Below are 27170 nucleotides of genomic sequence, written 5' to 3' on the forward strand. Positions count from 1 at the left end.
TATTGCACAACCTCCTATTACACAGCTGCACCTGTTCCTTTTAGTGCTTTGATTAGCGCCAGACTTGGTTTAGATTTCTGATTCTGCAACTAATACGTATGCGCAGCGGCAAATATTTACCTGATCTGTGTAAATCGCAGAATTGCATCAGCTGCTGGATCAGGCCCCTATTTCATAACTACTTATGGGATGCTGATATATGTTTCTCTCTGTTTGTAATTTATCAAAGGGAACAGTGAATCATTTTATTTATTTAATGTATACAGTATATTATCAGCTCTGGGAAATATGCTACATTTCAAAGTGAACTCTTTACAAAACTAAAGTCATGAAGAAATTCGATATCTGAACAATTCACATATATAAGGAAACTGACATTTTCCCCTCTGTCATCAGCAAGTTTAAAATCTTTGAAACAAGTTTAGCTACTTGCGTAGAATCTTTTACCCTGTAATATAATAAATCCCTCCTACAGAGAGAGTGTTCTTACACACAGTAACAGCGGGTGACATTTTCTGCCCTGTCTTCACAATGTCTGTACACAGAGTGTCTCTGCTACTCACAGCCTACCTAGGTATGTCATTCTATATTATCTATAATCTATTATCTATATTGTGAGTCTTTCCTCATAGTTACTGTACAGTCATTTCTAAATAGGCAGCGTTCCGGTACCACAATATTGCTTAGCCTTGGGTTCCATGTGTGTTTGGTGATTGCATCTACTACAATTGTCAAAATTCAAGCAAGACATTCAGGATTAGAGTAGGCTGAAGCAGGGCCATAACTAGGGTAGTGCGGCCAGTGCCATGGCACCACAGGTCAGGGGGCGCTGTTTGGGCCTGTCAATTTTCAGTTTATTATCAGTCTCACTTGTAGCTTCCACTTATTCATCTCCAGCATCTCCTGGCCTCCCCTATCTCTTCCCTTGCCCTTCCCCATGAGGCCATGGCCCTTTTTGGGTGCGTTATGTGCCTATTTGAAAAATGGGGTGGGCGCCAATGCTCTTTCTGGCACAGGGCACCAATAAGTCTAGTTACGGCTCTGGGCTGAAGTCTCAGAAAGAGCTACAAACAGTGTTTATTTTGCAGCTACTGTAATGCTAATCTCCACCTTTCCCTCTCCATTATTGCTAATTACAAATTATAAAGTAGATTGAAATAATTGAACCAGAAGTGAATAGCTATTGTAGCCGATGATTGTGCGAGGTTGAGGAAATCAGTGGCATTTTATATATACATTGGGTGGTCTTTATGTTCTTTATGGGATGGGTACAGGATGCCGGCGTTCGGGATACCAGCGGTCAGAATCCCGATGCCCTTAGTGCCTAACCCTAATGCCAACCCTCCCCGTAACCCCGCTACTTACCTTTGGGATTCTACCTTGAGTCTGACAGGTATCTGGATTCTGGTGCCGGCATTCTGAGCGCCGGAATCCCGCATCATTGACCACATCATATTCTTTATGACATGTATATTGATAAATCTGTTATGAGCTATCCACATTAAGACTCCATCTTGCCACAAGATGGTGTGTGTCTTTTAAGTATTCATAAGCTTTAAATGTGTAAAATTACAAAGAATGATTTCTGCAGAGCTTTGAGCTGAAGACAGTGGCGTCACTAGGGGAGTGCGGGGGGTGCGGCCCGCACCGGGTGTCACCCTTCAAGGGGGTGACACCAAGAAGAGCAGTATGTCACACCTGCGGGCCGCACACCAATGGCACCACCGCAGACCATGAACTGCTGGAGCCAGAGACACTGTAAATGAGCCAGAGACGCTGGTCCGTCTTGCCGCTGGTCCTCTGTTCTGCCCCCCGCCGCTGCCGGGTGTCAGCTGCACATTCTATCACTGCGGCCGGCGTCCAGAGCCACACACAGGCACAGAGATTTCACTGTGCCTGTGTGTGGTTCTGGATGCCGGCCGCAATGATGTCATTGCGCACGCCGGCTCCGCTTGTAGTTTTGGGGGAGCCGCCCGGCGCCCAGCCTGATGGAGGAGGAGGGACTACGGGCCTGTGAGCGCGCTCCCAAGAGGGACTTAAGCCGAGTGCGCACCCCACCCGGACACACCCAGTGCAGGCCAGCAGGATGTGAAGAGAGAAGAGAAACCGAAAGATTGCATAAGAAAAGAGGTGTTTTAAACCTCTAGGATGGGGGCAGGCATGTATGCAAATTACTTGTGGGAGTTAGCCTATGGCAAGCAGGGGCGGGTTTGTAACAGGAACATTATATAGTGGGATAAAAGTGTGGGCCAAAGCCTCTTTGTTCCAGATTCCTCCAGGACAGGGAAGTGCATTTTGTCAGTTGTCATTTTCCTTAATAAAACTCTCTTAGTGCTTCTCCTTCTTCTCTTCTTCTCTCCTCCTTTTCCTTATTGTATTTAGTCATTCTTTTCATTTACTTCATATCATTGCTTTTACTTTTCCTTTCTGTCCTCAATCACTGTCTTTTCTGATTTCTTGTTCTGCTGGGGGTGGGTGTAGCTATGTCCTGCCTAGTAATGAGCCTCCCCAGACCCTGGTCCCTGGCTCCACAGTGCCCCCATGTTATTAGGAGCTGCAGGTGTGGTTCCCCTATTGATAGTTCTATCCCCCCTCAGGCTGCTGCAGCAGCTTTGTGGAAGGTGTGCCAGTGCGGGGGAGGGGTGCTTCCCTTCAGTCCTTAATGCCCCTGGTCAATATCATCTTTGTGGCTGCAGTGGCCAGCACCATAGGCAAATGCAGGAGGGGTTTATGAGTGCCTTGCCTGAACCCCCCCTCAGCCCACACCATGATGACTACAATAGAAATAGCATATAATACTAAAGTTGCATGTTTTTTAGGATCCCCTCAGTGTCACAAATGAAATAACTAGCACTACAGTCCCTGTTGATCTTTTAAATGTGTCAGCCAGTAGAAAAAGTTAAAAAGCCAGTAATGAATATTGTTGTGCACCAACTAGATCTGGAAAACATGCACTGTACGGGGTGCACTGATATGGATCACCTATTGGATCAATTATTAATACTGGATAATACACCATCCAGTACATAAGGGGACCAATCTGTGCATCTATGTCCAGGACAGTGCATGGTTTCTTTTTCTGCCCTCTCCCAGATTCCCCAACTTGCTCATATGTAAAGGAGCCTGCACATGAAATAAAAAGATTCAGCTCAGACAGGATGGCTCTACTTCTACATATAATTGCTTACTGTGTTTGCTGGTCCTGTATATGCCAGAATTATATCATTCAGTACATTCGTATGATGTATTTTATAGATGGTCTAAGTGCTGATTATGCCCTCTTAATGGTAGAAAACAGTTGCAGCAAACAGTGTCAGTATTATGCTGGGCATTGAGGTATCATTGGGGGAATAGAATGCTTTAGTGATGCGTTATCTGACAGTAAGGGGTAATGGCTTTGACACTGCTTTATTTATGTATGGCACCTTAGATCTAGCTTTTATCTCCTTTGAATCATATTATCAGTCAATAGAGGAGATTGTATTATATACTGTATTCTGAGCATTTAACTTACAAAATAGACAGAATACATGTGCTACAGTGAATTTCTACAGGGGTGCACAGCTTATTATTGCAATCACTGCCCCAAGCAGCTATCACCGGGAAGCTCCATTCTCAGCTATGCTCCTACTTCGACAAATATACATTGCTGGAGGTCACGCAGCCTTCGCGTCCTGCCTATGAGGGGTACAACGCGAGCAAAGCAGCTAGTTCAGTTCGTCAGGGCTAACAGCAGGCGTCTGGGGAAAATGCTTCGCCTTTAATAATTCCACCTGTACGCAGGGACGAAAATGTCGTTTTCGTCACCTCTGCTTGCGATGTGGTGGCAATCACCCAGTTGCCAAGTGTTTCAAGGGGGGTGCCCAGCAGCAGCCTGCACAGCCAGCAAAAGGCACAAGTGCTAAGTAAAGTTCCATCCCCTGTCCGTGTCACAGCGATAGCAAAATGGTTGAGTTGGTACCCGGTTCTGCAGGACGCAGAATTTTCGTTAAAAGGCTTCAGTTTTGGTTTTTGTTTACCTATTTGCAGGGATGTCGACACATATTCGCCTAGAAATTTGAAGTCTGCCTTTGAATTGCCTCACATTCTTAGGGAAAAAGTGGCTGGCGAGGTTAGCGTCAGGCGCATTGCAGGGCCTTTTGCAGAACCCCCATTAGGGATCTTGTGAATTCCCCGGTGGGAGTGGTTCCCAAGAAAATTCCAGGAAAATACAGGCTCATGCAACATCTGTCTTATCCGCCAGGCTCGTCAGTAAATTATGCCATACCAGTTGAGGTTTCCTCGGTGGTGTACCAGTCTTTTGACGATGCTTTGGACGTCATTAGGTGTTATGGTCCGGGCGCACTGATGGCTAAGATAGATGTTGAGTCAGCTTTTCGTCTACTTCCTTTGCACCCAGAGTCATTCCAGTTTATGGGTTTTTAGCTTGGACAACGGATATTGCATAGACAAATGCTTGCCTATGGGGTGTTCTGTGTCCTGTGCGTTTTTCGAGCATTTTAGCACCTTCCTACACTGGTGCGCGGAATTTATTTATTTAATTTTTGCGGTAGTCATGGAATAGCCCACTATCTCGATAACTTTCTGTGTGTCGGCCCTTCCGGTTCAGGCAGATGCAGTTATCTTTTATTTTCTTTACGAGCGCTGTTTTCTCATTTGGAGTTCCCGTTGCTGCGGACAAAACGGAGGGCCCTTCCCCTTGTCATTCCTGGGTATCGAGATCTGTACCTCGGCGGGTTCTTGTCGCATTCCTCTCAATAAGCCTGTCAAGTTGCGTAATGCCATAGCGGAATGCACGGCTTCCAGTAGAATTACCCTGCGGCAGGCGCAATCCCTCCTGGGCCTGTAAAGTAATTCCTATGGGCAGAGCTTTTTCACGTAAATTGGAAAGGGCCACGGCTGGTGTCACTAACCGAGACATTTGCTACGTTTATCCTCAGAGATTAAGCAGGACCTCTCTGTCTGGGTCTCGTTTCTTCGGGATTTTAATGGCGTTCGGTTGTGGATGTCTCCAGCCGCTGACAATTTGCAGCTGCAGCTGTTCACCGACGCAGCAGACACCACAGGGTTCGGATGTTACCTTGATGGCTCCTGGTGCGTTGGCCGTTGGCTGGAAGAATGGGTGGGAAAGGGTTTGACTAAGGACTTACTCCTTCTCAAACTCTTTCCCATAATGGTTTCCTTGGAAATCTGGGGGGAATGGTTACGCAAACGCAGCATCATTATCAGGTGTGACAACCTGGGCGTGGTCCATGCGATACAATCAGCAACATGCGGCTTCCCTGCTGGTTTTGCGCTTGCTAGCGCAGCTGTGCTCACATGTTTGCGCTGTAACATCATGTTTAAGGCAAGACACGTTCCTGGGGTGGAGAATGAGATAGACGATGTGTTATCACGTTTCCAGTGGGCTAGGTCCCGATCTGTGGCCCCTGGTGCTGACGTTGTGCTTTGCCCCTCTTATGTTTGGCAGGTGATCGAGCCGGCATGGAGGGCTTAGCAGAACAGTCTTTAGCCCCCTCCACGTTGTGAGCATATCGGCAGGCATGGAATGAATGGGAAGATTATTCCCGTAGCAGCAAACAGGCAGGTAAGAGTCAGCATCGTTCGATGCTTTCTTTTATTTGGAGTCTCCATTTGGCTGGCAGATCCAGGGCTTCTGTTGCGCGCTCTTTGGGGGGCATTGCATTTTATTGTAAATTGAAGGGCCAACCTGACTTTACTAAAAGTTTTCTGATTGTGAAGGCTTTAAAGGGTTGGGCACGGGTCTCCCGGCCAGTAGCTGACCGTAGGAGACCTGTGGACGCTCATCTGCTTCCGGCAGTATTAGGGGCGGTTCTCGGAGTGGCTCTTACTGCGTATGAGGCGGTCCTGATTCAAGTGGTGTTTTCAGAGGCTTTTCACGGCACCTTGAGGGTATCGGAGCTGGTGGCATCATCCAAATGGGTTGATGCCGCCATGCTCCTCTCGGATATCCTGGTCAGTGAGAGGTCTGTTCTCTGTAGGATTCGGCGGTCAAAGACCGACCAGACTGGTAGGGGTAGGTGGATCTCGTTGGGTCCATCTAGGTACGAACAGATCTGCCCCGTGGCACTAGCTATGCGGTATGAGTTATTGCGGCCGGATGTTCCTGGTTCATGACTCATGCATATGGACAGGACTCCGCTTACCAAATACCAGTTTGGTTGGTTTTTGAAGAGGTGTGTATCAGTTTTAGGCCTCCCGCCTCAAGATTTTGGTACACACTCGTTTCTGATCGGAGCCGCAACTTCGGCGGCAGCTGCGGGTTTCTCGGCATCAGAAATTAAGGTCCTAGGACGTTGGAAATCGGATAGTTATAAAGGTTACATTCGACCTAGGCGTGAAGGCCCTTTGTTTTAAAGTCATTTCACAGTCTGTTCCGGTTACGTTTATATTTTATGCTTGCCTGGTTTTTGTCTTGTCTCATGTACTGTCCTGTCTTGTCTGTTACCCCTGTCCGTCCTACTCGGGATTAGCTACTCGCCATTGCTGGCAATGGGAGTCTTGAGGGATTTTACAATTTTTACCTGAACTGACGGATTCAATTCGGCTATTCTCAATCATTTAATTAGGCCATAGTCCATCCCTCAGCAGGTTTTTATTTTACCTCTTGCCGAGTTCACCTGTTTTTTCCCAATTCCCCACCCATTCTTCCCCTTTGTGTCTTCTGTTTGTCTCAGCCACTTCAAATAGTAAAGTCGGCGACCAATAGAAAATTTTTCTTTTTGGCAGATACTCACTTATGTTCTATCAGATCCCACTAATACACCATAAAATTTTATTGTTTTATGACAATTACTAATTTTTTATTTACTGCTTTCCTCCACCTTTAGGATTGCTCTTTGACACGCAGGACATTTGGGTTATAGGCCACTCATATATTTTCTGGGCTGCTAGGTTTGAGTTCAGATCAAGCTCCAATTTTTGAATATTCAGCTAGGGTCCGTTGGATAGGTTCCAGAGGTATGAGATGGCATTCCTTTTGTCCTAAACTGTTAGAGTATGCAAGGCTTTTTGGTAGGCCACGTATTTTGGTGGCTTATTTAGGAGGCAACGACTTAGGGCAGAGGTCCACTGTAGAATTACGAGTTGATATTGTCAACGATTTGGCGAGGGTGCTATCGGCCTGGCCCTTGTGTAAATTAATTTGGTCTTGCATTGTACCTCGACAGGTCTGGCGTGGGGTTAGGAGTTTTCCTGCTAATGACGAAGCTAGGAAGAAACTTAATTTCGCAGTTGCCAAATTTGTGATGGCCAATTATGGCCGTTTCATTTACCATAAGAACATTCAATTTCGATTTAGTTATATGTATAGACCTGATGGAGTTCATTTAACAGAGGAAGGTTTGTCATTGTTTATTGGGGATCTTTTTGAGGAGTTGGCGTTATTGGGGTAGTACTTGGTATGGTGGCGGTGCGGCGGTTCTATAAGCAGAACCTTGCTGTGGCGGGAAAGAACGGCAGGTCGCCAGTCCGGGTGCAATTATGATTTAAGGGCGCTCCCTTCGTTGACTGGTAGTTGGCTGTACCAACCTAACGGATGGCAGTATCACCACCTAAACGGGTGGGAAGTCAAGATGGGGGTGAGCGTTACCTTTTGTTGATGATATGAGTTACATGGTTATGTGTATGCACTCTGGGCGATCTACGCCTGCTATGCCTTTTGTTGTTTGTGTGTGGGCATAGCAGATCTGGCTGATTTCTGGCCGTCCTTTCTTTGCCACCATACATCCTTAAATAAATAATAATTATTATTGCTCCAATAAATCGCCATCAAGTTATCTGCCAAATCCACGTCTCAGTGTCTTTATTTTATGTTAGTATGATAAGTGGTTTGCACACATGACAACACCTCATCCGATAGAAGGTTTAGAGAAACCGAAAGATTGCATAAGAAAAGAGGTGTTTTAAACCTCTAGGATGGGGGCAGGCATGTATGCAAATTACTTGTGGGAGTTAGCCTATGGCAAGCAGGGGCGGGTTTGTAACAGGAACATTATATAGTGGGATAAAAGTGTGGGCCAAAGCCTCTTTGTTCCAGATTCCCCACCCTCCCTCCCCTATAAATTTTGGTATGTTGTGGGTTTGGTTTTGGGTGGCGGGAAAGAACGGCAGGTCGCCAGTCCGGGTGCAATTATGATTTAAGGGCGCTCCCTTCGTTGACTGGTAGTTGGCTGTACCAACCTAACGGGGGGCAGTATCACCACCTAAACGGGTGGGAAGTCAAGATGGGGGTGAGCGTTACCTTTTGTTGATGATATGAGTTACATGGTTATGTGTATGCACTCTGGGCGATCTACGCCTGCTATGCCTTTTGTTGTTTGTGTGTGGGCATAGCAGATCTGGCTGATTTCTGGCCGTCCTTTCTTTGCCACCATACATCCTTAAATAAATAATAATTATTATTGCTCCAATAAATCGCCATCAAGTTATCTGCCAAATCCACGTCTCAGTGTCTTTATTTTATGTTAGTATGATAAGTGGTTTGCACACATGACAACACCTCATCCGATAGAAGGTTTAGTAAGTACTGACTGACTGCTCAGGGGAGGGGGCACAGCATAAGGGGGATTACTGGGGCCACTGCATAAGAGGCGCTACTAGGGGCACAGCTTAAGGGAAATTGCTGGGGGCACTGCATAAGAGAGACAATACTGGGGGCACTGTATAAGGGCACTACTGGGGGCACTGCATAAGAGAGACAATACTGGGGGCTCTGTATAAGGGCACTACTGGGGGCACTGCATAAGAGGCGCTGCTGGTGGCACTGTGAGTGTATAAGGCATACTGGGGCACTGTATAAGGGGCGCTACTAGGGGCACAATTTAAGGGGCATTGCTGGGGCACTGCATAAGAGGTGCTACTAGGGGCACTGTATAAGGCGCACTTCTGGGGGTACTGTATAAGGGGCACTGTATAAGGCGCACTTCTGGGGGTACTGTATAAGGGGCACTGTATAAGACACACTACTGGGGATACTGTATAAGAGGCACTCCTGGGTGCACAACATAAGGGGGCACTCAAGGGGCATTACTGGGCGCACTGAATGAGGGGCACTACTGGGGCACTGCATAAGGTGCGCTACTGGTGGTAAAGTATAAGGGCACGATGATATCACAGACTGTGTGCGGCTGCGCCGGGTGAGTGGTCCCGGTCCAGCCTTCGGCATACACATGGTGAATTGTAGTTTTCTATTTAAGGTGAGCGTTGTTTTGTGTTAATTAGCCTGATTAAACAAGCACTGAAATGTTGCAAATTTAATGCCAGAGTTGTGTTATCTGTAAGAGCATGGAATGCTGCACCCTCTGCTACTGTGTGTGTGTGTGTATATATATATATATATATATATAATTATATATATATATATATATATATATTATATATATATATATATATATATATATACATATATCTCTATCATACAAAAAATGTAAGATACAGATCAGCACACCACCGTAGGTTGCAAAAAATATATACTGTATTTAAATGTCCATAATAAGGTGCATTAGCATATTTAGCAGCAAGTGTATACAGAACGTATTTGTAAATAGGAATGTTACTTATCTAGTATAACAAAGAAGCCATGTCAACCGTCTTGGTCGATATCCGTCGGCTTGATACGATGGTGACCTGGTAGCCAGATAGTAGTCACTTTTGGGCAGGCTATTGTCCCTCCCCCAGCCATATCAGTGAAAGTAGCAAATGGCTGCTTTGACTGATATGGCTGCTTTGTTATACTCGATAAGTAACATGCCTATTTACAAATATGTTCTGTATACACGTGCTGCTAAATATGGCACATAATAAACTTTATTATGGACAGTTAAATATATATTTATTGCAACTTATGGTGGTGTGCTGGTCTGTATCTTAAATTTTTTGTATGATATCTATGTCTATTGAATCCTTATGTGATTTCAGCACCCAATGAAAATTTGAAACAGGCTTGTGTGCATTTGTCAGTGGGGCCGGCCCCAGACGGTAGGCGTTCCCATGGGAACGCCTCCGTCTGAGCAGCAACGCCCCTGGCACGCCCACCATAGGGGGCGTGCTGTCACTCACCATCGACAGCACGACCCCTTTGGTGTGAGACCCATAGCAACGGCTTGGTCGTCGCTATTCGGGTCTCGCGCATGCGCACGACGGAGCTTCCTCCGTCGTGCGCATGCGCACTAGGGCAACATCGACCCGCTTGCGAGCGCTCCGCTCGCGAGCGGGTCTGAATCAGGCCCTGTGTATCCTAACCCCCCTTAACACTCCCACATGTACCAGACAGTGCTAACAAAGACTGCTATAGTGAGATATAATATGTGAATATTCTGCTATGTTGCAATGTAATGAATGCTGTGTTTTTAATTATTGTCGACATGTAAATAGAACCAGAGAGAATCTTGTAGCCAAGTGTGGTGGTGGTGATTCTGTCTACTGAGGTTTCAGTAATAATTCAGGGGTCTGACATACACTGATGAACTTGGGCTGGTGATTCATCACAATAGATTAGCTTCGATCTATCAATGTATAAACCTCAGCACTATTGTAAATGAAATTAAAGTAGGGGAGAAATTACATTGTTATGATGTAATACTATAAAGGTCATTTACAGGAGTGTAAATTGGGCTTGATTCATTACCGACCGCAATTGCGATTACGCACGCAATCGGAAAATTGTTGCGTTCTGCGCATGCGTACTCATCAATCACACTACGATTGCAGTGTCTACACAGACACATCGCAAAGTGATTGACAGGAAGTGGGCATTTGGGGGTAGTAACGGGGTGGTCAGCGAAACGCAGCCGTGTCAGTGCATTTGAATGCCGTTACAGAGGCGTGCATAAATTAGCCACTGTGATACCATACGCAGTTTGGGCTTTTACTGCGTGCGCTGAGATTAGAAATTTCTGAGTAAAGGTCAGACCTTGTGCAAGTGTGTGTGAGGCTCCGATCGTACTCAATGTTACCGATGGTTTCGCAGACTTGCAAACTATTATGGATATGTGTATAAGGTAAAGTGGGCGTCCTTATGTTAGGCTGCGACGGCATGGCAATAGTATTCAGTAGCAAATTTTCGCAGTGGGACTGCGTGCGTTATCGCAGCTGCGATTGCAATAGCGATCCGTAATAAATCAGGCCCATTGTCCGCTTCTTACACAACACTTGACATCTGTGCAGAATCTGATTAAGGGTCAGATTCAGCAAGGTTCACAGTTGCTAATATGTACGCAACACGGGGGGTGTGGTCCGGCAAATGCAGGCCTGCCAGTGTGTTTCAACGGTGTTGCATGGGCATGCAGAAATTATCCACTGCGATGTCCTACGCAGCCTGAGGCCTCATAGCGTGCGCTGAAGTTAGCAGTTCCTGAGTGAGGTCAGACCTGCCGTAACTGTGCGTATGGGTTCGATGTTACTGAATAATTTGCTATGTTGCCAAAGTATACAGATGTGAGTAAGAGGAAGTGGGCGTCCTTATGTTAGGCAGCGATCGTAATGCAAATGCAATTATTTACATATCACCGCTGATATTAGCAACTGCGTTGTGTGCGTATTAGCAGAATAGCGATTCTTGCTCAATCAGGCCCTATGTCCACATAGAGTCCTAGGCAAGGCAATCATTTGGATATCTACCTCACTAACCTCCATTTGTTAAAAATCTATCTATGCAGTAATATCAGATGTATGACAGCGACTAGCCTGCAGTACAATAGAGAATAACACAATATGACTTAGGCCATCCCTACAGACATATCTCCTAACCCCCTGGAAATCAAGACTATTGTGGGACTGCTGAACTGGACAGTCCCTTCAAATCTGGATTTTCCTACTGAGATCAGGGCAGTTGAAAAGGGATCCGAATGTCGGCACCAAAATGTCGACAGGTTCTGTATATCAATATGGACATAAGGTAGACAAGAAAAATGTCGACATTCACACATGTTGACATAGTTAAAATGCTGACATGTTCATAATGTCAACACTTAACATGCCAACACCAGAATGTCAACAGTACATTTGTGTGTTATTTGTAGGGTTAAGTGTAGGGGTTAGGGTTGGGCTAAAATATGAACATGGCGACATTTCTGAATTTTCATACCACACCCGTTTCAGTGAATACGATAGTTTTTAAATAATTGCGCTGAATTGAAATAATGCTGTCATGAGAAACAAGAGATTTTAATACTAATAAAAGTGACGTTTTAATGTCATCTGAAACTGTGGATCATAAAGGCATAAAAAAAATTTCTAGAGTATATTTAAATTTTTTTAAATATTTGGAATTCTTTTGTAAAACAATAGAACAAATAAAGCTGAAACTTTTCTAGCTCAACATACAGTACTTACAATTATCCAAATGATCTAATTCCTGACACCATGCTATAGGGTATATACTCCTCACTAGGCTCTTCATGGAGACCACAAGAGCCTCTCAGTGTAAACCAAATGGATTTTACAATCTTAATCCAATATATACTACAGGATGAAAAGGATTTTTATGCTTTCATATAACCAGTCTATATTCTCATTCATTCAGGGAGATAATTGAAAAATTGTGTTCATTACATTAGACCTCTTGGAATATATAAGGATGATTTTTCTGTCTTTCAAGGCCTCAGCTAGTCTTGGAATACAAATTATTTCAGATGTGATCTTCATACATTTCTTGCTTCCATCCTCTGTCTGTGCCATCCAAACTTTACACTCATCCATTGATAGAGTTAATTACAGACTTATGCTGCATACACACGGAACAACTTGAACAACCATAGATATCATTGATAGCTTTCCCTCCAACTTTCTGTAGTGCAGGTCAAACGATTTTGGTTGTACACACTGATTGATATCTACGATAGATATATCAGTAAAGCTATCTTTTTACAGGCAAATCTGTACCAAATCGTCCAGGTTGGCCTACATGTATGAAAGACCATAGATATCGTTATCGTTCATGCGGGAACACGCATCGGTGGTCGTTGTAAGGTTGGTGACTGCAAAAAAGTGAACGATATGAATGATAACGATATGAACGATATCGTTCAGATCACTCATAAAAGTCGTACCATCTGTACGCACCATTACTATCTTGTTAAAGGGCTCACTATCATGCGTGCCATTAACGGATGCATTTGAGAAGTCTCATTTTGCTACTTTGAAACATTCACAAAAATGAAGGAAATTGTTACTGATCAAGTTCTGTGATTTTCATTCAGCACTTCGTAGAGTGGAAAGTCTTAAGGCCGGTACACACTAGACGATCTCTAGTGTGTAACGACCTCATTAGCGTACACACACTTGCTGATGCCGGGAGTGACGATATCGCCCGTCAGACCTGCATGCATTTAGTAAGACTCATACTTCTGTAATTCACCCGTTCTGTAATGCTACTGATTCTTTGGGGTCTATTTACTAAGCACTGTTAGGAGACAGAGTGAAAAGTGATAAGAAAGTGATAAGGTGCCAGCCAATCAGCTCCCAACTGTCATCTCACAGGCTGTATTTGTAAAATGACAGTTGGGAGCTGATTGGCTGGCACCTTATCACTTTCTTATCACTTTTCGCTATGTCTCCTAACACTGCTTATTAAATAGACCCCTTAGTGTACTGAAAGGCTGTTGACACATTTTTTTCAATATTTCATTGCATGGCTGACTATGACTATGAAAATGTAAAAAAGTGTTGCTGTTTAAAACTGTTTTGACATTAGAAGTGTAATGTATATATAAGATCTTCATCTTTGTCCTTTTCTCTTATATTAGGCTTATGTCACTGCCAGACAAACTGCAGTTATGAATCGTTGATGACATATTTGAGTTTGGGAACCCATAGTCCCGATGTGCGCCCAGTAAGGAACTGGACAACACGAACCGAAGTACCTATAGACATAACCCTTTACACCATTGTCAAACTGGTGAGAATTTCATCCTGACTTTGTGCTTTGGAATGTTTTTAATAGGTCATTGTAGCCCACAGGACAGCACACTTGAAAGATACAGTAGTTCCTGACTGTGAAAGTGTTGCCATGACTACTGCTCATACAATTCTCTGATTGGATGCTGAATCGCTGTCTGTGCTGTACAGGAAGTAGTGGACATTATAGAATGTGCGGTTTTTTTGATATTATGATAATTTGGACATTGTACTCTTGATAGTTGTTACCAAACAGCAGATAACATTCATATTATTTTTATATATCTAAAGACTGTAATCAGTAAACATGCCTACATCAGCATTTTTTCAAAGATGGACAAAATTAAACAGCAAGCCACAATATCCACAGTGTCAGCAATGCCCACTAGCATCATCCCTGGGAAGACCAGAGGAGAGAAAGAACCAGGATAGATGGTGAATCTTTCCCACAATGGAAATAGAACACACTGTTTAGTAGTGACAATGATCTTCACCCGGTGAGTGAATGGTCATCATCGGCCCTAGTGCCCCAGTTACTCTTTTCCACCACTTGTGTTTTCACACAGCGGTGGTGGAGTGTACATTGTGCATGGGCATGCAGAGGGTTGACTGGAATGCCTTGGGGCTCTGACACTGCCCCCGCCTCCGCTGTGACGCCGCTGTCTCCCCCTCACCTCCCGCTGCTGCCGCAATCTGAGCTCAGCTCCGATCGGGCAGTACAGCAGACAGCCGGTCAGGTGACGCACTGACTGCCTGGTAGCCAGGTCAGAATGAGCTTCTGCACAGAAGCTCATTCTGACTATTGGCTACAGTAGGAGACAAGATGGCTGCGGGAGGGCATGCTGTGCATGCCCAGCCACGGCCACTCCTCCCATGGGCCTTTGCAGAGCTGCTTCCAGATAAGCTGCCGGCCCGCCACTGCAGTGCCCAGCTCCCGGCCCTTGGACCAGGCGTCAAGAGGAGCAGCATTAGCTGCATCGAAAAGTAGGTGTAACCTGCTCAGGCAGGTAGGCACTGTGGGCAGAGAGGGGGGCTGTGCAGCTGTGTCATTTATATATATATATCTATATATATTTTATTGATATATATATATATATATATATATATACATATCTAGAATATATATATCTCAAATGCAGAAGAGTGGCAGCAGTCCGTGGACTTCAAGGAACTAACCACAGCACAAGGCTTAATGTTGGTAATATTATGCATTGTGGTGTGGTCATCTCCTTGAAGTCCATGGAGTGCTGTGTAAAGGGGTCTGCAATGGTCTCTGGATGTGCATCTGTATATATATATATATATATATATATACATATATGTATATAAGTATATATGTGTATATAATATGTGTGTGTACTAACGATACTGCCTTTGAACCTCTATACACCCCTGCCTATACCTTCTGATATCCTGCCTATAAACCTCTAAGGATGACGCTATTTTGCGTACGCAGTCATACAGTAAATAAAGACTCCAGACCTAGAACCTGTGGTTCCAAAGCACAAAGTATTATTCAAGTAAAAGTACAGTCAGTTACACGCTATGATCTTAAATACAATTCTAGCGCAAAGGAATTATACAGACCCAAGTACAGTTATACATACGCAGCGCTTTCTGGTCCAGATGTAGGCATCATCAAGAAACCCCCGTCAATCAGCATTCAGCACGAAGACTAGAAACCCAGGGTCAGAGCGCACATATTTATACCCCCCAGAAATAGACAACACAATAGAGAAGTTTGTTGCTAATACCATTGGTCCTGAAAGGAGATGGCATATGTTACAAGGCATCTAACAGGTTGGTTCAAATAGACACAGTCCAGCCTCTAACAACTGGTGGTCTCTGGTTTTCCGCCTTATGCAAATCCTAACAGTTGGTCATATAATGTACATTTTGTTGCTGGAAGTCTCTGCGGTCCATAAGTTGAGAATGCATGTTGCGATCTCTACATCGATATTACCGGAATACTGTTGAGAGAGTACGCATCAGTACAATACCAAACATGGCTTACTTATCACGTATAAAACCTTGGCTACAAAATAATCTTTATTTCATTGCAATTATAGTAAATGTGCATACTTGAATCTTATACCTTAAAGCTTATGGAACCTTGTATGTGAATATGTAATGTGTGAGTAGGTGGGGTTGATGTAAAGATGCTAGTTAACTTGGGGCAGATGCGTGTGCATGAAGCTAATATTCGGTGTTTTCATACAGGATCTAATGCATTCGCTAATATGCGACTAGTTAACTGCGCAGTTCTGCGTATTAATGTGTGTATGAGAAATGGTGTAAGATGTAATCGCATGATGCTAATAGTAATATCGCCACATGTACTAAAGTGTGAGTTTATCTAAAAATGGCGCTTGGGTGGCCATTCGCAAAATGGCGTCTTGTGATTTCATTTCCAAGATGGCATCTTGCGGCCAGTCGCAAGATGGCGTCGCTGCGATTCAATTTTAAACTGATCTTGTCTCAGCCAATAATCCAGCTTCGACAGTCCACCCTTTGATAGCGAACAACATGCTATCACAATCTGATTTTAAAATATAATTTAGGCTTACATTTACCTGTATATACTATTTTGTGTTATTATGGGATGGCACAAGGTGGTTCTTAATCCATAAATAATGTGTCTCTGAGTGGGGACATAAAACTACTATTATACACACACTGCGGATCTTTGAAGTTCATGTGAAAGGTGTGGGGATACACCAGTCCTATAAAGGCAGTCTTGAAGGGGAATTTCAGACTTTACATTATCTGAGGTGTTTTAAAAATAACATTTCAATAATACATTCTATGTAGGTCTAAATATAATACATTAAATGATGGTATTTCCTAGTTCAGGGTTGTAATGCAGTTCTGTATTTACCTCGGTATTCATACTGACCACCATCATAATTTCGTTCTTTCATTTTACTCTATTTTTACATTTTCCACACTTCAACACAATAGGAACACACCGGACACATATGCCAATTATTATGATGACAATCAGTATAAGGATTAAGAATTTGCCTATGCTGGCGATCCCTTCCTGGACCCATTTCCCTAGACTTGAGAACCATTTCACTGGGTTCAGCCATGAAACCCATCCTTCTATCTTCTCCCCTACTTCAGCCACTGAAGCATTATGGTTCTTACGAAATTCCCATTTTAGCTGCAGAATTTCATCCATCTTTCGGTCCATCACCTCCTTGGGGTCGCTGGTATCATTGGTGACATAGGTGCAACATTTTACTCCAAATTGGGTGGCCAATGTTACGCAATACCCTCCAGTAACAGCAGTTAAACAATTTAACACTAGCCTGTGTTGCACCAATTCTTTCTTGTACGCTTGCAATTCTCTCCCTGTATACCTGAATGTGTCATCGTACATCTTGGTGATATTATCTATTAATTTAGCAAGTTCTTGAATATATCTAAAATTTAATGTACCCCGAGCGATCCTGGTGGGATCCAATGCGACTAAAACTTGAAAGCCAGTTGTCTCACTAATTAACTGAGTGGCTTTATGCACGTCACCAGGTATCATATATCGTTTGCCTCTGTGTTCATATTGCGTGTGAAGATATGGTGATGGTGTGTTTTTATGTATACCAAGCATTTCAACATGTGTGAGGGTCATAACTTCTGGGACTACTCTTCCCAGGTAACACAAACCTTCGGAACTCGGGGAGAGCCACTCATACGCTTTTCTTCCACATATAAAATATACATTATCAGGGAGAACTTAAGGAATGGTATGCATCATTATCATTAAGCACATTTCCCTTGCAAACAATCCTATTTCTGGGTCTTCCATCTGGTACATGCAAGTCTCTGGCTGTATTATTTTAGCACAATAACCATCTGGCACCTTACCAATAATTTCTTTGGTGGAACTCAATGCATACCGGTACCTAAAATGTCTCCCACTAGATTTAATTGAGCGTAACAGATCATGATTTATGGACTCATTATCAGCTCTTTGTGAGAAGGTCACCATCTGATTATTCCCTGTCACTTCCCAACTCCCGGGTTTATTGGGGTTGGTTATGTTTAAACACAAAAGTGATCTATCTACTTGGAATTCACAGAGTTTGAAATGAGGTGGTTTGGATGAGAGTAATTTTCCATCCAATGTTTTCCCTTTTTGTAATTCTAAAATTTCCGTGATATTCAGCGGAAATGGCACCAACCCTACATTATGCTGTCCCTGTGGCACATGTGAACACACCCAGCAATCAGTTTGATTTAACACTTTGCCTACCATGCTATGATAATCCTCTAAAGGATACCCACCCCAGTACGGGTTATATTTAGGCTGGCACCGTTGGATACAGTTCTCATCAACTAGGGACCCACAAAGCTCACAAATACAGGAATCTTCAGACGATAAACCTCCACACCGTCCCCGAGTATCCGTAATAACAGCTATCTTAACAATAACAGTACTAAGATTGGTCAGACACTCCCCTGATTGGCATTGCACTCCTTCTGACTCCACTCCATCAGCACTGCCATCAACTCTCCTCTCCACAATCGGTCCCCCTTCACAGAAACCGGACATTCCCGAACCGACCAGGATGGTGAACACTCTAAAAGAGAACATGAAAATGAACACAGCAGGCCCGTCCATTGCCACAACAAGACCTGCAGATTTCTTTTAGTTCAGGTATCTCACTACGACCATTTCAATCCTCCTGTGACAAGCTCACGAGTGACAGGTCCACGCTATCAGTCTTGTCTCCGACTCGTTTCTCCACCAGTTGATTGACCTTTTTGCAGTGAGTGGAATGGACCCAGGTATCTCTCAGCCACCTTCAAAGATGTAGTACTTGTCAGCAGCACCTGGTATGGACCTTCCCACCGATCAGTCAAACGACCTGAACGCAAGAAATTTCTGATCATAACATATTCTCCTGGTTCAACATCATGCCAGTTAGTTTCAGGCATATCATTGGACAACAATTTCAGTTTCTGCTGCTGTTGTTTTAACTGCTCACTCATTGATATAAGATACTTTACAGTTACCTCGTTGTTACCCTTCAAGTCTTCCTGTGAACTTATAATCAAATGAGGTTGTCTACCGAGCAGTATTTCAAATGGGGACAGATTTAGAGGGGGTCTAGGAGTGGTCCTTATACTATGTAGGACCAAAGGTAACGCTTCTGGCCATCCTAGTCCAGTCTCTGCCATGATTTTACTTAGCTTATTTTTAATAGTCCTGTTCATCCTCTCTACCTTGGCACTGGCTTGCAGTCGGTAGGGGGTGTGAAGTCCACTATTAATACCCATCAGCTTACACATATTTTGAAAAACATCACCTGTGATATGAGTACCCCTGTCACTCTCAATGATTTTAGGGATACCGTACCTGCATACAAATTCCTGAACTATTTTCTTGGCAGTAAACGCAGCAGTATTAGTGGCCACTGAGTAGGCCTCAACACAATTAGAAAATACGTCATTGCACACTAATACATACTTAAGATTCCTGCAGGGTGGTAATTGGATGAAATCAATCTGTATCACCTGGAAAGGTCCATCAGTCGGTGGAATGTGGGACGGTTCGGTAGGGATCGCTTTCCCTATGTTCTTCCTCAAGCAGGTCAGAAAGGACATTGCTATCTTTTCTGCTTGTGAAGAAAAACCTGGTGTGCACCAGTATGCTCTCACCAACTTGCACATACCATGCATTCCCAGATGAGTCAGACTGTGTGCTGCCTCAGCCAGGCTGGGGTAATATGCCTTGGGGGCTACTGGCTTACCTTGTCCGTCCCTCCAGAGCCCGGAGGACTCTTGCCCACATCCCTTGGACTTCCAAATGGACTTTTCCTGAATTGAACACAAATTTTGCATCTCAATTAATTTCAGCATATCAATTGTTTGGAAAGACATAATTTTTTCAGTGGGAAAAAACATTTTTAACCCTGCTGCCCATTTTGCAGCTTCATCGGCTCTGTTGTTGCCCAGTGACACCGGATCATCCTCACATGTATGGGCTTTACACTTGATTACTGCCACCGCTTTGGGCAGTTGGATTGCTTCTAAAAGCTGTTTTATGTGTCGGGAATGTGCAACTGGTGTGCCTGCTGCTGTCATAAAATTTCTCAGACGCCATAGAGCCCCGAAATCATGCACCACCCCGAACGCGTACCTCGAGTCAGTGTAAATGTTAGCAGATTTGCCTGCTGCCAGTTCACACGCTCTAGTTAGTGCTACTAACTCTGCCACCTGGGCTGATGGAGGAGGACCAAGAGGTTTAGCTTCAATGATGTCTGTGTCATTTACAACAGCATAACCTGTACATAATTTACCTGTGTCTGTTTGTCTATGACAACTCCCATCCATGTAAAAAGTCACATCTACATTCTCTAAAGGTGTGTCGTGAATGTCAGGTCTAGCAGTAAAGTTCTGATTCAGATATTCCATACAATCGTGTGTATCATTATGTCCGCTGAACTCACCCACTGCCAGCAACTCGTCTCCTTCCACCCTTTGTACATCATGTTGCACATATGGTAAATACGTTGCTGGATTCAGCGTGCTGCAACGTTTAACAGTGATGTTTGCAGGTGCGATTAGAGCTAGTTCCCATTTGGTAAACAGGTGGGGAGTGATCTCGCTACAGTGTCCAATTGGGCACTGTAGTATGCTACGGGCCTACTGGCATCACCATGTTTTTGTGTAAGGGCACCTGCAGCACAACCATCGGCTTCCGTACAATACAAATCAAAAGGTTTTTCATAATCAGGTATTCCCAATGCAGGTGCTTTTGTCAGACTATCCTTAAGATCAAGGAAAGCCTGCTCTGATTCCTCTGTGTGTATGACACGATCGGGCTTTGAGGAAGGAAGGGCTTTATTCAGAGGCGGCCATACGGTCTACGACCGCACGGCCGCCTCGATGTTTGTCTACTGCGCATGCGCACGAGGGAGCCGGCTCCTTCGTGCGTATGCGTGAGACCCGCTATGGCCGACAGCGCCGGTCGTAGCGGGTCTCTTTCCAAAGGGGGTGAGCTGTCGATGTTGATTGACAGCTCGCCTCGTTTGGAAGGTGGGCCGGGGGGGTGGCAGCCCAAACGGAGGCATTCCCATGGGAACACCTGCTGTTTGGGGGAGGCCCCACTGACATCACTAGTGATGTCAGTGGAGAGCTTCTGGCTCTGAGAGAGCCAGAAGCTCTCAGGGGCTTACAACAAGTGAGACCCTACCCTAGGGTCTCGTCGTAAGCCAGATGGTCGCGATGGTCAATGACCATTGCGACCCTCACCCTAGCGGTCGTTAGAGCTGTGGGTGTTAACCCACATCCTAACGACCGAAACATAGGCGGCCGGTCAGAATGCAAGCGGCCGCCCAGTTTCTGAGCGACCGCTTGCATCCTCCGACCGCCTCTGAATGAGGCCCTAAGTCCTGTAAAGGCAAGGCCAAAATAGAAAAACCTGGGATCCACATTCTACAGTATCCACACATTCCCAAGAAGGTACGAATTTGCTGTTGATTCTGCGGCAGTGTCATGTCCTGTATGGCCTGGATTCTATCATTTGTAAGATGTCTTAACCCCTGGGTTAGGCAGTGTCCCAAATATTTTACTCTGGATTGGCACAGCTGCAGTTTCTCCTTAGCCACCTTGTGTCCTGTATGCGAGAGATGAAGCAACAAAAGTTTAGTATCATTCAAACATGACATAAATGAATCAGAACACAGCAATAAATCGTCCACATATTGAATTAGAACAGATCCATTGTCAGGTTGAAAAGATTGTAAACAGTCGTGCAATGCCTGGGAAAAGATACTGGGGCTGTCTATGAAACCTTGGGGAAACCGTGTCCATGTATATTGCACACCTCTGTATGTAAATGCAAATAGATACTGACAGTCAGTGTAGAGAGGCACAGAGAAGAAAGCAGAACAGAGGTCAATGACAGTGAAATGGGTTGCATTTGGAGGGATCTGCATCAGGATGACACCTGGATTTGGCACTACGGGGAATTGGCTCTCTACGACCTTATTAACACCTCTAAGGTCTTGTACCAGCCTATAACCCCTCCCACCACTCATTTTCACCGGAAAGATGGGACTGTTGGCTACACTAGCTGTACGGACTAAGGCCCTCATTCAGAGCCGTACGCTCTGAGCAGAGCGCACGCTCTGAATGAGGGCCGCCCTCCATAAAAATGGAGCGTCCTCCTGGACGCTCGTATAGCTGTGGGTCACCACCCACAGCCTATACGAGCGTGCAGTTTGATGGCCGCGATGGTCGTGACCATCGCGACCATCGAAACTGTGAGCCGGAGCCTGCGGTTGAGGTTTTCAACCGCAAGCCCCGGAGTGATTTTGGCTCTATCAGAGCCAAAATCACTCCCACTGACATCACTAGTGATGTCAGTGGGCCGGCTTCTGACGGGAAGAGTTCCCGTGGGAACGCCCCCGTCAGGGAGGCACGCCCCCGGCACGCCCACCAAAGGGGGCGTGCTGTCAATCAACATCGACAGCACGCCCCCTTTGATCAGACACAACGAGCGAAGGACTTTCCTTCGCTCGTTGCGTCTGGTGCATGCGCACGATGGAGCTCCCTCCGTCGTGCGCATGCTCAGTGCAGACCATCGACCCACTTGCGAGCGGACAGCCGCTTGCGAGTGGGTCTGAATCAGGGCCTAAATTCCCTGTTGCAATAATCGTTCAATTATTGGAAAAACCCCTAATTCTACCTCCTGTTTTAGTGGGTACTGGGGAATTTTTGGAGCTTGCCTACCACTTTTCAAATTTACCATTATGGGGCTTACGTTTGCCATTAATCCAGTGTCCTGTCCATCCTTAGGCCCTGATTCAGAGCCGGACGCTCTGACCAGAGCGCTCGCTCTGAATCAGGGCCCACCTCCATAAATATGGAGCGTCCTCCTGGACGCTCGTATAGCTGTGGGTCACCACCCACAGCATATACGAGCGTGCAGGATGATGGTCACGATGGTCTTGACCATCGCGACCTTCGCCACTGCGAGCAGAAGCCTGCGGTTGAGTTTCTCAACCGCAAGGCCAGGAGTGATTTTGGCTCTATCAGAGCCAAAATCACTCCCACTGACATCACTAGTGATGTCAGTAGGGCCGGCTTCCGACGGTAGGCATTCCCTTGGGAACGCCTCCGTCTGGCAGGCACGCCCCCGGCACGCCCACCAAAGGGGGCATGCTGTCAATCAACATCGACAGCACGCCCCCTTTGATCAGACACTACGAGCGAAGGAAAGTCCTTCGCTCGTCGCGTCTCGCGCATGTGCACGACGGTGCTCCCTCCGTCGTGCGCATGCGCAGTGCAGACCATCGACCCACTTGCGAGCGGACAGCCGCTCGCGAGTGGGTCTGAATCAGGGCCTTAGTCCATAGGGAATCTGGAATTTGGGACAACATTTGATCTACCTTGGATGGATTTTCATTTAAACTGGTAGAGTGATACATTATCCTTTGGGGAGTGTCCAACATATCCCGCACCTCGTGCGCAACTCTCTCAGGGATATCTAAAAATACACCATCAGGGGTGCAATATATAACACATCCCATCTTACATAACAAGTCTCTGCCCAGCAGAGGAGCCGCAGCAGCCAAAAGAAAAGAATGCTTGGTATGCAACGGCCCAATAGTAACCTCTGTGGACTTTGTTAAATGATAATGTTCCACTTTACCTGTTACACCCATTGTTGGTACTGTCTCGTTGGTCACCTGTAAATTAACGGGAGATTTTATCACTGACCTGGTCGCCCCTGTGTCTACAAGAAAAGGATATTCAGTACCTGCTACATCAACCATCATGACCGATTCATCCCTAGTACTCCCCGTTAACCTGACTATCTGTAGACTACAGGTATGACCTGAACCCTAGCGTTGGCTACCATTCTCCAATAAAGCATTAATGGCCACAATTGGAGCTGGTGCCTGCTGGACATTTGCTGTTCTCTGTGCATATCCCTTATGGGGATATCCAGGTACTGTCTGGTTTGGAGGTCCTACCCTTTTTACTCTGCAGTTTTTAATTAAATGTCCTGGCTGGTTACAATTAAAACATATTCATGGATCGGATGAAGACACGAGTTGTTGTGAGGTTTGAGCAGGGGGAAAAGGTGGTGGATATGAGTAGGGATATGGAGGATAAGGGTATTGTGGGGGATATGAAGTTTGTGAGTAGTGTGGGACCTGTGGTTGTGTAGGGTTAGTAGAATAGAGCTGTGTTTGCTGTCGCGTGGGATTAGTGAGGGCATATAACTGTTCAGGTGTAGGTGTGTGTGTAGATGCAAGTGTGTCTGTTGGCTGTGATGTTACTGTCATTCCTTCCAGAGCTTCAATACTGACAGCCATTAGTTTTTCGCTCTGGGTCTCTCTTCTTTGAGATGTTCTTATCATGTTCTATGGCACATTCTAAGAGTGTATCTATTGTGACTCCCCTCCAGCCAGGTTGTGAGGTCTGAACCCAAGTCTTTAAGTTTTCCTTAAGACCGTCCATGAATACCGTGACTATCATTCCCCTGTGGTGAGTGCTATCTTTAATATCTTCTATCCCAGTGTACTGGGTGATAGCCTACAGAGCCCGGTCGCAATACTCTTCTGCAGATTCACTCTCCTTTTGCTTTATGGTGAAAATTTTGTTCCAGTTAACTACTACCGGAAAATATATACCCAATTGAGTTACAATGTGGGAAATGTTACCTTGGTTTACTTGGTCTTTTAAGGGAACGTCACCATCCAATACACAATCCATGATAAATTGTGTGGTAGACAGGCCCTTAACACCACCCGCCAATCTTTATTAGTTGGCTCATGAGAACTACCCAAATTCCTCAAAAATCTTTGACATTTGGCTAGTTCCTTTTTGGGATCGGGGAAATCATTTATGATGGAATTTAGTTCTGCTCTTGTCCAAGGACAATGCATTACCACTTCCCTTGTGGGCACTACACCGTTCGCATCTGCATTTCCATTCGGAACAGTTATTGTCCGAATGGGATGCAGACCGGTAGCGCTGCTACCTTTGACCTTATTACCTTGCTGGGGGTTTAATCTGTTGCTGCTACGTATGGTATTAACAACCTCCTCTATGGGAGCAGAGGGTGTTAGCACTTCCCTTGCTGTTACCGATGGAGATGGCGGCACCACTCGTGATTGTCGTGGCGTAGCATCTATCATTTCTACAGCATGTGAAATGGCAGACATTACAATAGGCTCATCATCCACATCATGAACATTTTCTTTATAGTTGCTTAAGAGATGGTACAAATTGCTTGTTACATTTTTATGGGTATTTTTTATAACTGTACTTGCACCTCCATCCACATAAGGTGGGGGTGGTGCGCGTGATCTGCTGGCAATACCTTCCGCAATGCGCGCCATTTTGCGGCTCTCCCGCATTGCAATTCAGCATCGCGAATGTATTCTCTGGCAATGCGCTCGCAATGCTAGTTTGCGTCGCTTGCGCATTTTTAAGCCACGGATCCCCTTCATGCTGCCACAACTTTAAACATTCATAATATTTGACCTTTTTCTCTCGGGAGTGCATCAGACTGATGTGATCCCGGACTTTATCTAATACATCTTTATGTAAACTACCAATTCTGGGAAACGGTCTAACACTCTTCTTCGTCTTCTTAAACCATACATCACAATACCTTATTGCATAAGTACCGTATTTAGTATGCATAATACGACGGGCCTATCCAAGCGGCGCTTCCATTAGCAGCACATCATTGTCTAACATCTCTATTGTTTGCGTAGCTCCCATTCTGAGACAACTCCTACGTTTTTCAATAAAGATTTAAACTGGTGAAAGACAGTCAAGATACTTTCACTTACCTGTGAACGTCTTGGAAAAAAGGCGTATTCGCAAATCTTATGGAGGACCTCTAGACGCTTCCACTCACCTACGGAAGTAAAGGCCGCTTCCGCTCAGCAATCCCTTTTTGACTACTTCTCAACTGCTAGGGGGCAGCAAAGTACCCATTGTGTTCCAGTTGATTTCATCCACTCTCCCACCAGCTCACAATCACAATCTAGCCAAGATTATGCGGTTCAATTATAGTGTTCAAATAAGCCTAACAGATCACAGACATTGATTACTGAACGCTATAATCATGCTGGGGGCTGAACCCTAACAAAAATAACAAACCATACACCTGCTTTGTGTAAAGTAAACAGTATGCTGCTACCGAGTCACTAGGCCAACTCCTGCGCCTAGCACTTAAGGGTCCTATGATACCTTTAACACTTAGGTCCCCTGTTACACCATAAACAAACACTCACAGTTACACACTTTTTTCCTGAAAAATACACGTTAACCCAGATATTTAGCAACAATTGATAATGTAAACTCAATAGCTTTGTTTAAACATGTGGCAGCACAACCGGAAGTACGTATACGCTATTGTGCGACCAGTCGCATACACAATAATGCGACTACCACACAATCGTATGACAACCTTTAGCTGCGTACACAAAAGTGCATCTTTACTGTGCGCAAAACTGCGACTCAGCCGCGTGTTCAATACTGCGGCACCCCTTTAAATGTTAGGTTCTATCAACAAAGGAAAACAAACTTTTTCCTCTCTTGTCCCTGGATTCTAGTCAGCGTCCCTGGCTCACACGAAAATGGGTAGCGATCTCTCAGCACCGAGCGGTTGCAGGTAAACCCTGCATGTGGCCACTCCACCCTTTGGTGAGATATCGGTAACCGTATGTGCCGTGTGAGTGGGTAAGTGACTTCACTACGAGCCCCCAACTAACGATACTGCCTTTGAACCTCTATACACCCCTGCCTATACCTTCTGATATCCTGCCTATAAACCTCTAAGGATGACGTTATTTTGCGTACGCAGTCATACAGTAAATAAAGACTCCAGACCTAGAACCTGTGGTTCCAAAGCACAAAGTATTATTCAAGTAAAAGTACAGTCAGTTACACGCTATGATCTTAAATACAATTCTAGTGCAAAGGAATTATACAGACCCAAGTACAGTTATACATACGCAGCGCTTTCTGGACCAGATGTAGGCATCAGCAAGAAACCCCCGTCAATCAGCATTCAGCACGAAGACTAGAAACCCAGGGTCAGAGCACACATATTTATACCCCCCAGAAATAGACAACACAACAGAGAAGTTTGTGGCTAATACCATTGGTCCTAAAGGAGAGGGCATATGTTACAAGGCATCTAACAGGTTGGTTCAAATAGACACAGTCCAGCCTCTAACAACTGGTGGTCTCTGGTTTCCCGCCTCATGCAA

The 27170-nt window shown here is 45.0% G+C and overlaps 1 protein-coding gene across 1 annotated transcript in view; it reads left to right on the forward strand.

Annotated features, from left to right (window-relative positions):
- Window positions 1-502: 502 nt before the first annotated feature.
- The window catches only part of LOC148524686 (5-hydroxytryptamine receptor 3A-like), an 84105-nt gene continuing 57437 nt past the window's right edge, over window positions 503-27170 (forward strand). The window contains exons 1-2 of the mRNA XM_088471934.1: window positions 503-574; window positions 13767-13918. Coding sequence (XP_088328060.1) covers window positions 532-574; window positions 13767-13918 — 195 coding nt within the window. The 5' untranslated portion in view covers window positions 503-531. The remainder of the gene's footprint in view (window positions 575-13766; window positions 13919-27170) is intronic.

The sequence above is a fragment of the Taudactylus pleione genome, unplaced genomic scaffold (assembly GCF_031769625.1).
Source record: "Taudactylus pleione unplaced genomic scaffold, aTauple2 ptg000117l, whole genome shotgun sequence".
NCBI classification, from domain to species: Eukaryota; Metazoa; Chordata; class Amphibia; order Anura; family Myobatrachidae; genus Taudactylus; species Taudactylus pleione.